This window comes from Aquarana catesbeiana, linkage group LG02 (genome assembly GCF_042186555.1).
Source record: "Aquarana catesbeiana isolate 2022-GZ linkage group LG02, ASM4218655v1, whole genome shotgun sequence".
Taxonomy (NCBI): Eukaryota; Metazoa; Chordata; class Amphibia; order Anura; family Ranidae; genus Aquarana; species Aquarana catesbeiana.
In genome coordinates, this window is record NC_133325.1 from 331,273,415 (window position 1) to 331,291,882 (window position 18,468).

General features: G+C 41.1%; 1 protein-coding gene across 1 annotated transcript in view; it reads right to left on the reverse strand.

Moving 5' to 3' along the window:
* DMD (dystrophin) overlaps positions 1-18,468 on the reverse strand; it is a 3,507,873-nt gene that overhangs the window by 2,100,017 nt on the left and 1,389,388 nt on the right. The window contains exon 33 of the mRNA XM_073614841.1: positions 2,176-2,346. Within this exon, the coding sequence (XP_073470942.1) occupies positions 2,176-2,346 (171 nt within the window). The remainder of the gene's footprint in view (positions 1-2,175; positions 2,347-18,468) is intronic.

The following is an 18,468-nucleotide window of genomic DNA, read 5'->3' on the forward strand; positions in this document are numbered from 1 at the left end:
GTCATTGGGGATGTGCATTTTGAACGTTTTTCTTTTTTTATTTGTATGTAATATTGCCTACTTTCTTGCACACTTGTACAGGGTCTTCTCCTTTGCTGAATGCAATTAGACTAATTTCTGTGGACACTTTACTTCCATACAACGTGCATTAGAAAATGAAGCAAGGTATACTGAGGTCACCACATTTCTCAGCTGTATTACTTCATGCATCATCTAGCTCTCACCTCCCAATCCTCACTGTCCTTGGCCTGCACCTTTTAGCACTGTCAATCATTTAGTCTCAGTGTCATGTGTGGGCAGTAACCTGCATGCAGCCTTACTAGAGAAACCTATTTCTCGAGTCTATGCAGTCACCCACAAGCTCACCCATCAAGCTGGCTTAACATTTACATAAGCCATCTCAAGAGCTTGCATACTGCTTAAGAAGGCTCCTGAGAGAAAAAAACAAGCAAAGAACAGCACACAGACCAAACAACATTACTGGGTCTAAAGCAATGTATATACTGAAAAAGGGAACATTTAGTTCAAACATTTTAGGGAATGTATAATATAGAGAACATCACAGTGCAGCTTCAAGATACCCTGTGCTAGAAGTATATTAGAGAGCTGGACCCCTGCTCAACACAGATAACCAGCTCTCTGCAGGTCTGACACACCCCCTGCCCCATGCTTCAGTAAATGGTTGGCTCCTTCCCGCGAATCGTCAGCTCGGGAACTGTAGTGTGTGGGCGCACACCTACTGGCCAGCGGGGAAGCCAGTCAGTGAGTGGGGTGGACTCGATGTCCATTGGCCACCTACGATCATTCCCCGCAGTGACTGAATGGGGATCTGCCTGTGTAAACAAGGCAAATCTATGTTCTGACAGGGGAGATCACACAGATCCTGTCTTTCTGCTATGCAGGAAGACGGATCTGTGTGTTTCCCCAGGCAGCCCATCCCCAATACAGTTATAACACACCTGCAGGGAACACATTTAACCCCTTGATCGCCCCTGATGTTAACCCCTTCCCTGCCAGCATCATTAGTGCAATAACAGTGCATATTTTTATACTGAAAAAACGTCACTGGTTCCCAAAAAAGTGTCAAAAATGTCAGTTAGGTGTCTGTCTGCCACAATGTCGCAGTCCCACTAAAAATCAAAGATCACCGCCATTACTAGTAAAAAAAGTAATAATAATAAAAATGCCATAAATGTATTCCCTATGTTATAGATCAGGGATCCTCAAACTACGGCCCTCCAGCTGTTGCAGAACTACACATCCCATTAGGCATTGTAAAACTCTGACATTCACAGACATGACTAGGCATAATGGGAATTGTAGTTCCTGAACACCTGGAGGGCCGCAGTTTGAAGACCCCTGTTATAGATGCTCTAACTTTTGCGCAAACTGATCAATATACGCTTATTGCAATTTTTAACCAAAAATATGTAGAAGAATATATATCAGCCTACACTGAGGAAGAAATATGTTTTTTATATATATATAGTTTTGGGGGGGGTATTTGTTATGGCAAAAAATAAAAAAATATTTATTTTTTTTTTAAAAATTGTCACTATTTTTTTGTTTATAGCACAAAAGATAAAAAACGCAGAGGTGATAAAATACCACCAAAAAAAGCTCTATTTGTGGGAAAAAAAGGACGTCAATTCTGTTTGGGTACAGCGTCGCATGACCGTGCAAATTCTGGCTGAATTACAGTTGCAATATAGAACCCTATTAGAGATTGCTATCTTCCCTGTTTAATTTAAGAGACATTGCTACAAATAGTTGCCATTTACAGTTTTTAATAAAGGATTTCATATTTTAGTCAGCTAATTCATTTTTTTAAATTTGTGCATTTATGAGTAAGAAAACATGAAGCAAAATGACTTGTGAGAGAAAGGAAATATATTAGACGCTGGCCCTTAGTAATCAAAGTGTCTGAAGTAAAATTGTTCTTGTTGCCCATAGCCAATGCAACTGATCCCATTCTCCTTTTCATTCTCTTATACAGCATTTGCAGATTGAAAGGATGCATTTTACTGGTTGATGTAGGCAAAAGGAACAGTGCAAACACTTTGATAAAGCTGATTTTCTCTCATGTTGAGTACATGAGATTTTATTTTGTTCTTTACCTGGAAGTCAGAAATCTCTATAAAGATGTAAGTGAATGGAGATTTGTGGATTGCTCACCTTGCTCCAGGCAATCTCTTCCTCTAAGTTAGTTGGCATGCCCTCCTCAGAGGATCTCCTTGTTACCTCTGTGTCTATCATTGCTAGCCATTCGGTCAAGCTGCTTGTTTCTTTCCTGAGCTTTCTCGATAATTTTAGGCATTTTTCCAAGACCTGCTTCCCCTCAGTCACCTGATTAAAAGAAAAATTCACATAAAAATATTAAACAGCTGAAACAATTTGTGAATCAGCACATCAAACAAGATTATTTAATATAGCAGTGAACAAAGCAATGGCTGTGTGCAAAATTAAGCAAAAAATTGAATTATAATTTTATTTAGTTACACCATTGACAGATTTTTTTTTTTTGCTACATTTTGTAAAATGCGTTGTACTTTATTGAATAAGCATGAAACTCCCTTATTGAATGGTCCAACTTCAGGTATATATTAAAATACATAATTGAATGTACATATGCATTTACTAAAACAGAATCACTCTGCTTTAATAGAAAATAATTTTCACAAAAATATTAATGACTAAAACAAAAGAAAAAAACACGACTCTGAATGAGTAGGTGATGTTCACTTAGCAAAGCGGTGAATATTCACTTTGAAAAGTTTTGTTTAATTTTCTCAAAGTGAATGAGTACATGAGCGCAAGATGTGTTCACTTTGATCACCCAACAATGTGGAAGGGAGGTTAAACAAAAAACAGGATTTTTGCTAGCACATGAATGAGAAGAGCACAGCTCACTTTAAATTATTTAACAAGCTTAGTGAATACTGACTTTGCAAAGTGAAAAGTCTAAATTTTTTTTATAAAACAATGTTTCAAAGTATGCAAAATCCACAGGCTTTAATGATTTATTATATCATACATTTAAATGAGAAACAATTATTTCAAAGTATAGCTTGCATAGATAAGCTTTAATAAGCAGTAGACAAGAATAAATTAGTTCATGGGCACTGACAATCATTTTAAATGACAGCACAAGCAGACTTTCTTACTTGTTCCCTCAGTTTCTGACCAGTGACCAAGGCAGGAAGCTAACACTCACTGTTGTTAATATTAATTGTAAAGGGCTAAGAATTAAAAAAAAAAAAAAAGCTCAGGAGATTTAAATATACCAGTGTCAATATAGTACCATGTCAATATAAACAACAAGTAACTTATTGTTTTTTGTTAAATCATATGCTATGTACACACGATCGGACATTCCGTCAACAAAACCATGGATTTTTTTCCAACGGATCTTGGCTCAAACTTGTCTTGCATACACGCGGTCACACAAATGTTGTTGGAAATTCCAATCATCTGTACGCGGCAATAGTCTCAAACATCATGACTAGGGATTAGCCGAACACCCCCTGTCCGGTTCGCACCAGAACTTGCTAACAGGCAAAAAATTAGTTCGAACACGCGAACACCGTTAAAGTCTATAGGACACAAACATGAATAATCAAAAGTGCTAATTTTAAAGGCTTATATGCATGTTATTGTCATAAAAAGTGTTTGAGGACCTGGGTTCTGCCCCAGGGGACATGGATCAATGCAAAAAAAAGTTTTAAAAACAGCCGCTTTTTCGGGAGCAGTGATTTTAATAATGCTTAAAGTGAAACAATGAAAGTGTAATATTCCTTTAAATTTCGTACCTGGGGGGTGTCTATAGTATGCCTGTAAAGGGGCGCATGTTTCCCGTGTTTAGAACAGTCTGACAGCAAAATGACATTTCAAAGGAAAAAAAGTCATTTAAAACTACTCGCAGCTATTAATGAATTGCCGGTCCGACAATACACATAACAGTTCTTTGATAAAAACGGCATGGGAATTCCCCACAGGGGAACCCTGAACCAAAATTAAAAAAAAAAATGACGTGGGGGTCCCCCTAAATTCCATACCAGGCCCTTCAGGTCTGGTATGGATATTAAGGGGAACCCCGGCCAAAATGAAAAAAAAAATGGCATGGGGTCCCCCTCAAAATCTATACCAGACCCTTCAGGTCTGGTATAGATTTTAAGGGGAACCCCGCGCCAAAATTTTTTAAAAAATGGCACGGGGTCCCCCCAAAAATCAATACCAGACCCTTATCCGAGCATGCAACCTGGCAAGCCGCAGGAAAAGAGGGGGGGACGAAAGAGCACGCCCCTCCTGAACCGTACCAGGCCACATGCCTTCAACATTGGGAGGGTGCTTTGGGGTAGCCCCCGAAAACACCTTGTCCCCATGTTGATGAGGACAAGGGCCTCATCCCCACAACTCTTGCCGGGTGGTTGTGGGGGTCTGTAGGCAGGGAGATTATCGGAATCTGGAAGCCCACTTTAACAAGGGGACCCCCAGATCCCGGCCCTCCCCCCTGTCCCCTACCATTTCACAAAAAAACTGTCAAAAATGTTAAAAATGACAAGAGACAGTTTTTGACAATTCCTTTATTTAAATGCTTTTTCTTTCTTCTATCTTCTATCTTCCTTCGGTTTCTTCCTCCATCTTCTGGTTCTTCTGGTTCTTCTGGTTCTTCCTCCGGTGTTCTCGTCCTGCATCTTCATCCGTGGTGTCTTCTTCCCTTCTTCTCCTCGGGCCGCTCCAAATCCATGATGGCATGGAGGGAGGCTCCCGCTGTGTGACGTTTCTCCTCTTCTGATGGTTCTTAAATAACGGGGGGCAGTGCCACCCGGTGACCCCGCCCCCTCTGATGCATGGGGACTTGACGAGACTTCCCTGTGGCATTCCCCGTGACATCAGAAGGAGGCAGGGTTACGTAATGGGTAACCCCGCCCCCCTCTGATGTCACGGGGAATGCCGCAGGGAAGTCCCCATCAAGTCCCCATGCATCAGAGGGGGGCGGGGTCACCGGGTGGCTCCGCCCCCCATTATTTAAGAACCGTCAGAAGAGGAGAAGCGTCACACAGCGGGAGCCTCCCTCCATGCCATCATGGATGTGGAGCAGCCCAAGGAGAAGAAGGGAAGAAGTTGCCGTGGATGAAAATGCAGGATGAGAACACCGGAGGAAGAACCAGAAGAACCAGAAGAACCAGAAGAAGATGGAGGAAGAAACTGAAGGAAGATAGAAGATAGAAGAAAGAAGAAGCATTTAAATAAAGGAATTGTCAAAAACTGTCTTGTCATTTTTAACATTTTTGACAGTTTTTTTGTGAAATGGTAGGGGTACCATTTCACACAGGGGGAGGGCCAGGATCTGGGGGTCCCCTTTTTAAAGGGGGCTTCCAGATTCCGATAAGCCCCCCACCCGCAGACCCCACAACCACCGGGCAAGAGTTCTGGGGATGAGGCCCTTGTCCCCATCAACATGGGAACAAGGTGTTTTGGGGGGCTACCCCAAAGCACCCTCCCAATGTTGAGGGCATGTGGCCTGGTACAGTTCAGGAGGGGGGCTGCTCTCTCGTCCCCCTCTTTTCCTGTGGCCTGCCAGGTTGCGTGCTCGGATAAGGGTCTAGCATGGATTTTTGGGGGACCCCACTCCATTTTAAATTTTTACATTTTGGCGCGGGGTTCCCCTTAAAATCCATACCAGACCTGAAGGGTCTGGTATAGATTTTGAGGGGGACCCCACGCCATTTTTTTTTAAATTTTGGCCGGGGTTCCCCTTAATATCCATACCAGACCTGAAGGGCCTGGTATGGAATTTAGGGGGACCCCCACGTCATTTTTTTTTCAAATTTTGGTTCGGGGTTCCCCTGTGGGGAATTCCCATGCCGTTTTTATCAATGAACTTCTATGTGTATTGTTGGACCGGCAATTCATTAATAGCTGCGAGTAGTTTTAAATTACTTTTTTTCCTTTGAAATGTCATTTTGCTGTCAGACTGTTCTAAACACGGGAAACATGCGCCCCTTTACAGGCATACTATAGACACTCCATAGGTACGAAATTTAAAGGAATATTACACTTTTATTGTTTCACTTTAAGCATTATTAAAATCACTGCTCCCAAAAAAACGGCCATTTTTAAAACTTTTTTTTTGCATTGATCCATGTCCCCTGGGGCAGGACCCAGGTCCCTAAACACTTTTTATGACAATAACTTGCATATAAGCCTTTAAAATTAGCACTTTTGATTTCTCCCATAGACTTTTAAAGGGTGTTCCGCGGCTTTCAAATTTGCCGCGAACACCCCAAATTGTTCGCTGTTCGGCGAACGGGCGAACAGCCAATGTTTCGAGCTGAACATGAGTCCGACTCGAACTCAAAGCTCATCCCTAATCATGACCAATGGTTTAAAGCCAGAAACAAATAACACCAAAGCAAGCAGGATAGAGCCCTAAATAATAACTTAAAATAATGCACATCCAATAAAATTGTTCTCCACTTTTGATTACAAAGCTACAACATTAATACCATAACATTACAGAGGGTGCAGTCACACATTCCTAATCGACAATTACATTTAAAAAGTATCTAAACCCAAGAAGAAAAATGCAATATAAGGATTCATCTTACCAGTCAATAGATGTAGTAGCTGCATTAATTTTATTTATTAATCCATTTTTTTTATCTATGTATTTATCTATGTACAGTCAGGTCCATAAATATTGGGACATCAACACAATTCTAATCTTTTTGGCCCTATACACCACCACAATGGATTTGAAATGAAACAAACAAGATGTGCTTTAACTGCAGACTTTCAGCTTTAATTTGAGGGTGTGTTTACATCCAAATCAAAAGTAATGGGACAATTGGCTGCTCAGCTGTTCCATGGCCAGGTGTGAGTTATTCCCTAATTATCCCATTTACAAGGAGCAAATAAAAGGTCCAGAGTTCATGTCAAGTGTGCTATTTGCATTTGGAATCTGTTGCTGTTAACTCTCAATATGAGATCCAAAGAGCTGTCACTATCAGTGAAGCAAGCCATCATTAGGCTGAAAAAGCAAAACAAACCCATCAGAGATAGCAAAAACATTAGGTGTGGCCAAATCAACTGTTTGAAACATCCTTAAAAAGAAAGAACGCACCGGTGAGCTCAGCAACACCAAAAGACCTGTGAAGACCATGAAAAACAACTGCGGTGGATGACCGAAGAATTCTTTCCCTGGTGCAGAAAACACCCTTCACAACATTTGGCCAGATCAAGAACACTCTCCAGGAGGTAGGTGTATGTGTGTTAAAGTCAACAATCAAGAGAAGACTTCACCAGAGTGAATACAGAGGGTTCACCACAAGATGTAAACCATTGGTGAGCCTCAAAAACAGGAAGGCCAGATTAGAGTTTGCTAAAACAACATCTAAAAAATCCTTCACAGTTCTAGAACAACATCCTATGGACAGATGAGACCAAGATCAACTTGTACCAGAGTGATGGGAAGAGAAGAGTATGCAGAAGGAAAGGAACTGCTTATGATCCAAAGCATACCACCTCATCAGTGAAGCATGGTGGTGGTAGTGTCATGGCGTGGGCATGTATGGCTGCCAATGGAACTGGTTCACTTGTATTTATTGATGATGTGACTGCTGACAAAAGCAGCAGGATGAATTCTGAAGTGTTTCGGGCAATATTATCTGCTCATATTCAGCAAAATGCTTCAGAACTCATTGAACGGCGCTTCACAGTGCAGATGGACAATGACCCTAAGCATACTGCGAAAGCAACCAAAGAGTTTTTTAAGGGAAAGAAGTGGAATGTTATGCAATGGCTAAGTCAATCATCTGACCTGAATCCAATTGAGCATGCATTTCACTTGCTGAAGACAAAACTGAAGGGAAAATGCCCCAAGAACAAGCAGGAACTGAAGATAGTTGCAGTAAAGGCCTGGCAGAGCATCACTAGGGATGAAACCCAGCGTCAGGTGATGTCTATGAGTTCCAGACTTCAGACTGTAATTGACTGCAAAGGATTTGCAACCAAGTATTAAAAAGTGAAAGTTTGATGGATGATTGTTAATCTGTCCCATTACTTTTGGTCCCTTAAAAAGTGGGAGGCACATATACAAACTGTTGTAATTCCTACACTGTTCACCTGATTTGGATGCAAATATCCTCAAATTAAAGCTGAAAGTCTGCAGTTAAAGGTTATCTTGTCCGTTTCATTTCAAATCCATTGTGGTGGTGTATAGAGCCAAAAAAATTAGAATTGTGTCAATGTCCCAATATTTATGGACCTGACTGTATGTGTGATCCTGGCAGTAACACATTTTTTTATGTTAGGGTGGCAACACTCACTTATTATACTATATTTATAGGGATATAGCATTGTCATTGTAGACTGCTAGCTTCTGATTTGGATGATGGAACACACACCTTTTTGTCACCTCCATAACATAACACTCTCAATGTTCTTAATGTAATTTGGAGGCTACCACTGCTGACCTCATTTTGAAATGGTAAATGGAGGGTTGTTAGGATGATCAAATGGCTTCAGTACTCTCTTTTGCAGGACAAATATGCAGACCAAGACTTCTGACTTAAAGTGGTTATAAAGTCTCCTTTTATCTTTAGGTAAAATTAACAAACATGTTATATTTACCTGCTCTGTGCAGTAGATTTGCACAGAGCAACCCAGATCCTCCTCTTCTCGGATCCCTCTTCGATGCTAATGGCCCCTCCCTCCTGTTGAGTGCCCCCAGAGCAAGCAGCTTGCTCTGGGGGCACCTGAGCCAAGCCAGAGCTCCCTGTGTCCATTCAGTCATGGAGACGCAGCCAAGCCCCACCCCTTTCGCTCCTCATTGGCTGACTGACTTTGATTGACAGTAGCGGGAGCCACTGGCACCACGCTTTTGTCTCAGCCAATGAGGAGGGGAGTCCCGGCCAGCCAAGGGTCTCGTGCAACATCGCTGGATCTAGAAGGAGCTCAGGAAAGTATTAGGGGGGCTGAGGGGAGCTTCTGCACACAGAAGGCTTTTTATCTTAATGCATAGAATGCATTAGATAAAGACTTTAAAATCACTTTAACTAAAGAGTTCATGTTTGCTTTACAAAGTATTCAGGACAGAGACAGCCAGGCAACTGAAATGGTCAAATGGTCAAATGGCCAGTGACAAGAGGAACATACAATGTACAAGGAAAATATAGGTTTGGTTTAGGTATCATAACAGTGTCATGCAAATAATATTATAATTTTATTTGTAGAAACTAAAATTCTTCCCAATATGCTGTGCTAATAGCTATTAGTTACTACACTACTGAGTTCAATATCTAGATTAGAAGGACAAATAGCCATGGTGTATACTAATTAAAGCCTAATGCAAACTGTATATAGGTGTATTCTGCTTGTAATTTTAAAATAAGATGTGCTAATTGAAAAGAATGGTTATTGTATGCTTTTATATTGCATTGTTTATAAAAATGCTGTTTTCTCACATTTCTCAAGGGATAGTAGCTTCATGAATGCCAATCTTAAAACAGACATTTTGAATTCGAATGTTGCCTAGTTTATCATTTATTTACTTAAACAACCAGGCAGTAGTCTTTTTGGTACATTTTGCTACAGGTAAATGCTATACTTTTTTGCCCTTTGTCTCCAAACTTTCTGAAGCCTTACCCTGCAAACCAAAGTCTATATATTGTACATGAACTTTAAGTAGAGTTGAAATGCTGCCATCTACAGCACAAACATTTTTTAACAGCCATGTTATGTACATGAAGTTCTTTCCTTTGCTTCTTATTTGAAATAAAATGCACTTTAAAGGAGTATTCATAGAAATCACAAGTGCAGCAAAAAATTGAACATGCATTCAAGGACGGCAGAGAACAAAAGATATACAGGCGTGATCCAATAAATTTAGGTTGCAAAAAACATCAAAAACATTTTAATAACTTTAGGTTTCCTGAATATGTCTATTTTTTTCTACATAGCAGGAAAAAGGGAAGTACAGTCAGATTCTGCTGAATCATATTAGGAGACATTTCTGTGAACATTTTCTAAACTGACCAATTACTCCCCAAGATTAATTGGCCTTAATGTCTGCTACCGCCACCAACTATGAGCTTTTCACCCAACACCGCTGTGATCCCATGTCTATGGATAGAATGTTTATTGTAAACTATATATGTAGTTGCGTGCACAAGTTAAAAAAATGAAAGCTGAAAGGGGGTCAGTGGCACAGAATAGTGCAGCCCATGACACAGCAACATGAATATGTTATGATTTTTGTAACAGAGGGACACAATGAATAGCTAATAAGTCATTACTGTTAAACAGGTGCCTTTTCTCCATGGTAAATCTGTGGAATAACAATTATGTATGTGCTGTGTAAATGCATTATTCTCTTTGCTTTAATGACTAAACATGTATATCAGTGAAAGAGGCATCCTTATCCTGTAAGTTTCTGTCCTTATACAATCTCCAGAGAGGCCTGTGGATATTGCTAGTTTCCATGTTTTCCAAGGTTTCCCTGCAGGGGTATAATAAAAATAATAATAATAATGTGCCCTGACATTACCTACATCTTGCTTTGAGTTAAAACGGGAGAAAACAGTATTCATTCTGATGATTACAGCAAAAGAGCATGATTCATACGCAGTACCCTAATCAGTTAAATTCTTTCCCTGTTCCTTAAATTCTATGAAAGACTGTAGGCGTTCATTCCCACTTGGGGAATTGTTTTGCTTTAGGCAGAGATATGTAAAGGGTTCTGGTTCCTCTGCAATCTTTACTCCTTATTTCATACTACAAGCATCACCTCAGCAACTTCTGTTCTTGCTCATTATGTGCCAATATTAAAAAGATGTCTTATTTCAAATGGCTTTAAATAAAAAGTTTGAAGCAATTTGGCAGCTTAATTAAGAACTACTCCCTAGTCATCCCTTTTAAATTAACCTATAGTCTTCAACCTGGAAAGTGTTTGGATTTATAGCACAGTACCCCTGTATCAGGGCACATAGCATGAAAAAGACCTTTTGTTGCTTTCAGATAAAAATGACTTAACACTAATACTGAATTCACAGGGAGTCCTGCAGATGGCAATGAAACAGATTAAAATAATGTATGCTGTGACATTTCTGAATCTAATGTGCAGTAGACTGAAGATAGTGTAGGTAGAAGTGGTAATGGACAAACACCCTGCTGGCAAGCCTGAAGCAACATTTTAATCAGACAAGTATTCCTGAATTTTAACAATCTGTATTACCTCTGCCAGGCTATTGTTATACTTGATAAGTATAACATGTTTACATTTTTATCTGTGGGTGCTAGGATATATTATGACCTCAGAAAAAAATGCATTTACTGTGTTTGTATTCTTTAGGACAATAACAGCAATAACTTAAAGTGGTATTCTTTTAATATTCTTTATTTATTCAAAGGGAGGCAGGTAGTCCAGTATCATATCAATTTCCATCAATTACATACACATTTGCTTTTAACTGCCATACATTTTGTACTGACTTAATACTCCATAGTTATATAAGCATGTATATATACATCTTCAACCACTTGTGCATATATGTATGTATCCACTCATAAGGAAAAAGAAATCCTCCCTTTCTTTTTATATTTTACTAAACAAAAACCTTCAAAAGTAAATAAATCAATAAACCAAGAAAAACAGAAAACAAGTCAAAAACTGAAAAAAAAGGGGGGGTCATCCTCCGCTCCCCGAGGAAATGGGCGGACAAAGTGAAGACCCACCAGCGTGAGACCCATCATTCCCCAGAAGCACTCCCCATCAGTCTCCTCCCCTCTTCTGAGTTTTCTTTGCATGAAGATAAATAGCCTTCTGTGTGCAACAGCCCCCTTCATCCTCCCAATACTTACCTGAGCCCCATCTCTATCCAGGGATGTTGCACAAGAGATTCGGCTGCCCGGGACTTTCCCTCCTCATTGGCTGAGACAGCAGCAACGTGCCATTGGCTCCTGCAACTGTCAATCAAAGTCAGTGAACCAATGAGAAAATAGAGGGGAAGGGCCGGGCCGCTGCTTCATGTCTGAATGGACACAGGGAGCTGTGGCTTGGTTTGTGTGCCCACATAGCAAGCTGCTTGCTGTGGGGGCACTCAACAGGAGGGAGGGGTCAGGAGCACCGAAGAGGGTCCCCAAAACAGGAGGATCATGGCTGCTCTGTCCAAAACCACTGCACAGAGCAGATAAATATAACATGTATGTTATTTTTAACAAAAAAGAGCATTTAGTATCACTTTAAATCCATTTATGAGAGGAATTCCATTATGTGTACTTCTCTTTCTTGTTTTAAAGAGACACCATCAACTTGCCCATACAATATGGCAAACAATAATGGCAAAAAATAATGTCTCTCCATAGTACACCCCCTGATCCCATCATACTCACTTTGATTTGCTCCTTCCTCTGCAGCCAGTAGTATGGAACAGTATGTGACCCTTTTCGCTGTGACAGTGCCCATGCTAAGCAACCAATTGCTATCCACAAGCACTATTACATTACAGAGGGAGTGATGTCATCACTCCCCAGGTTGTCAACAAAGCTGATTTTAGGATCTGCTGCGACAGAGAAAGGAACAACAACAAAGTACAGGCAAGATGAGTATACGGCTGTATCACTTTTCTGGCATTAATTTATCTTGTTAATTTATTGCAACACTTTTGCTTTCTGACAGAGACTCGTGCACCAATTGTAAAAGTGGAGCCAATTAAGACCAACTCTGTTTAGGCGTACAGAGAAACACTGGCACAAACAGGTTTTCTGACAGTGCCTCACATGCATTCTAAAAGTGGTTCAGCATGAGCTAAATTCAAGTTCTAGACAGGTGTTCAAATTTGGCATGATCTTCACAACTTTTACAATGCATGAGAGACACTTTTTCACAATCTGCTTGCCCCAATCTTTATGAAATCCAGAGAGTATGTTTAAGCAACAAAGATTTTTTATTTATTTTTGAACTACACAGCTAAAGAAGAACTTTCATGGATCTTTAAATAGATTAGCATCTTCTGGATTTTCCTTTGCTGAGACACTGCCAATTAGTTTTGCCTGCACCTGAAAACCTTCATTCTGATGCAGTTAATAGGCTGCATGAGAGATGTTTTCCAAATATTATCACTCCTACTGAAAAAAACTGAACACCCATAAAAAAAATATCATGTATGTACCAGAAATGGAGTAAGGCATGACACACGTTACTATTGTCGCTAGTGTTTTCAACTTGTTCTCTGCATAGGAGACTGCTTCCATCGCTACCATACCTCACTACAATATTAGTGAAGGTATGCTGAAAGTGTTTCTTCTTTGTTTACCTGCATTTTGTTTGTATCTGATGTTCTATGTACCAACCATGTTTTTTTCAACCATGTTTCTGCCTGCTGCCTGGACTAACCATTTGCCTGAGTAATGACTATGGTTCTGTCTGCTACCTGAACTGACCCAGGCCTGTTAATTGACCATGATTCTGCTTGTGACTTGGATTGATCTTTTGCCTGCATACGGACCATATCTCTGCCTGCTACCTGAATTGACCTTGGCCTGTTTATTGACCATGTTTTTTTTCCTGTTGCCTGGACTGATCTGTCACCTGCTGTAACAGTGTAAGGCCCCGCCAATGTAGTAGTGGGATTGAAGACAACACAGCGTTCTCTCTTATTCAGAGTGGGGGGCTCCAGAGTAGTGTTTCAGAGTGCAGAAAACTAAGCTTTTGTTTAGTTTTGTTAATCCCAGATCATGTTCTGGTGTCTGGAGTAGGGATGAGCTTCGTGTTTCAGTCAAACCCATGTTCGACTCGAACATCGTCTGTTTGCCCATTCGCCGAATTGAGAACGATATGGGCCGTTCCGGCCAAATTTGTGTGGTGCGTCATGGCCCACAATTCACTGCGGCATCGCAGTGCATTGCTGGCTGATGATTGGCCAAGCATGCACTATGACCCGCATGCTTGGCCAATCACAGCGCCGTCTGTAGAGAGAGCTGTAATTGGCCAAAGCCAGGGTGGCTTTGGTCAATTATGGTTTAGGGGGTTTAGTACACACCCCACACTATATAAGGCCTCCTGCACGGCGGTCCTGTGTAATGTGTGTTCCGGCGTTCAGAGACAAAGACAGAGAGACAGTGTAATTTGATTTAAGTTAGATAGATTAGGCAGGACTGTCAGTCAGTTAGCTGCACTTACAGTGTATTGTGTATATATATGCATCCCAGGTGTTGTATATATATATATATATATATATATATATATATATATATATATATACACTGTATTCAGTTTGGCTAGATCCGTTCCTGTTATTATCTTCCTACTGACAGGCAGGCTTGTATTGTTACAGTATTTACAGCTACCTGAAGAAAATTGCTGGTGTTCTTCTGATCCTATTAGTACCACAGTCAGGCAGCTAAACTATTTACAGTTAGTGTAGTGCATCCTCCTCAAAGTGTTCAGCTAAAGCTACAAGTTAGTTTAGTGTGACCTTTGCACAGTGTTCAGCTAAAGCAACAAGTTAGTGTAGTGCGACCTCTGCACAGTGTTCAACTAAAGCTACAAGTTAGTGCAGTGTGTCCTCTGAACAGTGTTCAGCTAAAGCTACAAGTTAGTGTAGTGCGTCCTCCTCACAGTGTTCAGCTAAAGCTACAAGTTAGTGTAGTGCGATCTCTGCACAGTGTTCAGCTAAAGCTACAAGTTAGTGTAGTGCGTCCTCCTCACAGTGTTCAGCTAAAGCTACAAGTTAGTGCAGTTCATCCTCCTCACAGTGTTCAGCTAAAGCTACAAGTTAGTGTAGTGCGTCCTCTGAACAGTGTTCAGCTAAAGCTACAAGTTAGTGTAGTGCACAGTGTTCAGCTAAAGCTACAAGTTAGTGTAGTGTGTCCTCCTCACAGTGTTCAGCTAAAGCTACAAGTTATTGTAGTGTGACCTCTGCACAGTGTTCAGCTAAAGCTACAAGTTAGTGTAGTGCAACCTCTGCACAGTGTTTAGCTAAAGCTACCTGTAGAAGGTTGGTGGTGTTTTCCTGATCCTATCACTACCGCAGGCAGCTACATTATTTTACCGTTAGTGCAGTGTGTCCTCTGCACAGTGTTCAGCTAAAGCTACCTGTAGAAGGTTGGTGGTGTTTTCCTGATTATATCACTACCGCAGGCAGCTACATTATTTTAATGTTAGTGTAGTGCTACCTCTGCACAGTGTTCAGCTAAAGCTACAAGTTAGTGTAGTGCATCCTCTGAACAGTGTTCAGCTAAAGCTACAAGTTATTGTAGTGCACAGTGTTCTGCTAAAGCTACAAGTTAGTGTAGTGTGTCCTCCTCACAGTGTTCAGCTAAAGCTACAAGTTAGTGTAGTGCATCCTCCTCACAGTGTTCAGCTAAAGTTACAAGTTAGTGTAGTGTGTCCTCCTCACAGTGTTCAGCTAAAGCTACAAGTAAGTGTAGTGCGACCTCTGCACAGTGTTCAGCTAAAGCTACAAGTTAGTGTAGTGCATCCTCTGAACAGTGATTAGCTAAAGCTAAAAGTTAGTGTAGTGCACAGTGTTCAGCTAAAGCTACAAGTTAGTGTAGTGCATCCTCAGAGTGTTTAGCTAAAGCTACAAGTTAGTGTAGTGTGTCCTCCTCACAGTGTTCAGCTAAAGCTACAAGTTAGTGTAGTGCGACCTCTGCACAGTGTTCAGCTAAAGCTACAAGCTAGTGTAGTGCGTCCTCCTCACAGTGTTCAGCTAAAGCTACAAGTTAGTGCAGTGCGACCTCAGCACACTGTTCAGCTAAAGCTACAATTTAGTGTAGTGCGTCCTCCTCACAGTGTTCAGCTAAAGCTACAAGTTAGTGTAGTGCATCCTCCTCACAGTGTTCAGCTAAAGTTACAAGTTAGTGTAGTGTGTCCTCCTCACAGTGTTCAGCTAAAGCTACAAGTAAGTGTAGTGCGACCTCTGCACAGTGTTCAGCTAAAGCTAAAAGTTAGTGTAGTGCAAAGTGTTCAGCTAAAGCTACAAGTTAGTGTAGTGCGTCCTCAGAGTGTTCAGCTAAAGCTACAAGTTAGTGTAGTGCATCCTCTGAACAGTGTTCAGCTAAAGCTACAAGTTATTGTAGTGCACAGTGTTCTGCTAAAGCTACAAGTTAGCGTAGTGCGTCCTCCTCACAGTGTTCAGCTAAAGCTACAAGTTAGTGTAGTGCATCCTCCTCACAGTGTTCAGCTAAAGTTACAAGTTAGTGTAGTGTGTCCTCCTCACAGTGTTCAGCTAAAGCTACAAGTAAGTGTAGTGCGACCTCTGCACAGTGTTCAGCTAAAGCTACAAGTTAGTGTAGTGCGACCTCTGCACTGTGTTCAGCTAAAGCTACAAGTTTGTGTAGTGCGTCCTCCTCACAGTGTTTAGCTAAAGCTACAAGTTAGTGTAGTGCATCCTCCTCACAGTGTTCAGCTAAAGCTACAAGTTAGTGTAGTGTGACCTCTGCACAGTGTTCAGCTAAAGCTGCAAGTTAGTGTAGTGTGTCCTCCTCACATTGTTCAGCTAAAGCTACAAGTTAGTGTAGTGTGTCCTCCTCACAGTGTTCAGCTAAAGCTACAAGTTAGTGTAGTGCGACCCCTGCACAGTGTTCAGCTAAAGCTACAAGTTAGTGTAGTGCATCCTCCTCACAGTGTTCAGCTAAAGCTACAAGTTAGTGTAGTACGTCCTCCTCATAGTGTTCAGCTAAAGCTACAAGTTAGTGTAGTGCGACCTCTGCACAGTGTTCAGCTAAAGCTACAAGTTAGTGTAGTGCATCCTCTGAAAAGTGTTCAGCTAATGCTACAAGTTAGTGTAGTGCACAGTGTTCAGCTAAAGCTACAAGTTAGTGTAGTGCGTCCTCCTCACAGTGTTCAGCTAAAGCTACAAGTTAGTGTAGTGCGACCTCTGCACAGTGTTCAGCTAAAGCTACAAGTTAGTGTAGTGCATCCTCTGAAAAGTGTTCAGCTAATGCTACAAGTTAGTGTAGTGCACAGTGTTCAGCTAAAGCTACAAGTTAGTGTAGTGCGTCCTCCTCACAGTGTTCAGCTAAAGCTACAAGTTAGTGTAGTGCAATCTCTGCACAGTGTTCAGCTAAAACTACAAGTTAGTGTAGTGCATCCTCTGAACAGTGTTCAGCTAAAGCTACAAGCTACATCAATAAAATCACTGCTCCCAAAAAAATGGCTGTTTTTAAACGTTTTTTTGCATTGATACATGTCCCCTGGGGCAAGACCCGGGTCCCCAAACCCTTTTTAGGACAATAACATGCAAATTAGCCTTTAAAATGAGCACTTTTGATTTCGAACGTTCGAGTCCCATAGACGTCAATAGGGTTCTAACGTTTGTGCGAATTTTCAGTCCGTTCGCAGGTTCTGGTGCGAACCGAACCGGGGGGTGTTTGGCTCATTCCTAGTCTGGAGGCTTCAAAGAGCTTTGGGTGGGAAGAAGCCTCTACCTCTGTGTCTGGTCTTACCAGAGACCAGCAGGCTACTACATCTGAGCAATACCTTCGAAATATCACACTGTGTACTTACCACATCTCTGCCTGTTGCCTGAACTGACCCTGGTCTGTTAATTGACCATATTTTTGCCTGCTGCTTGGACTTATCCTTTACCTGCATATGACCACAACTCCCCCTGAACTGACCCCGACCTGTTTAACCACCATATTTCTGCCTTCTGCCTGAACCAATCCTTTGCCTGTTTGCTGATCACATCTCTGTCTGCTACCAATACTGACCCACCTGCATGTACCACTGTCTATGTTTCTGCAAAATACCAGTCTCACCCATTCTCTGTGGAAAACTGCACTCCTGGGACCACATGCACTCTTTTGTTTATCCTATGTTCAGCCTCCTGTATTTCCTGGCCAGTGAATATAGAATTGTACTATTAGGACTGCCACATACCAATAGATTAGGCTTGCTTGGCTTTTAGGAACAGGGGATGCTGTAGGTGAAGCTACGCTATGCTATATTCCCTGATGACTTATACAGAGTGACCATTACAGTACATTGTTTTCTAAAACATGTTGGTAGTTTTTGCACAAGATGCAATGTTGGGTACATAATCAGTCTAAACATTGAAAAAGTCTCACATATGTTGTATCCCCATACTTGAGGGAAGTAGTAGAATAAGTTTTGAGGTGTAATTCATGTATGTCTATGCTGTGTATTAAAAATATCTTATTAAATGACAACTTTGCATCAAAAAAATACATTTTCATTTTCTTTCCGCATACTCAAAAAACTTTTGGCAAAAAAGACAGTTTTCAAAAGACTAATCTTGCCTCCTAGAAAATACCGGGGTGTGTTTGCTTTCCATATGTGGTTATTTTGTGGGTGTTTCCATAGTCCCGGTGCTCCAGGGCCTTTAAAAATTTGATATGCAGGCAAAAAATTAGATGCATAGGTGCTCTTTGGATGTTGAGCCCCACTAGGCAGTTAGGCTTTGAGAAAGTCCCAAACATGTGGTATTCCCATACTTTGTG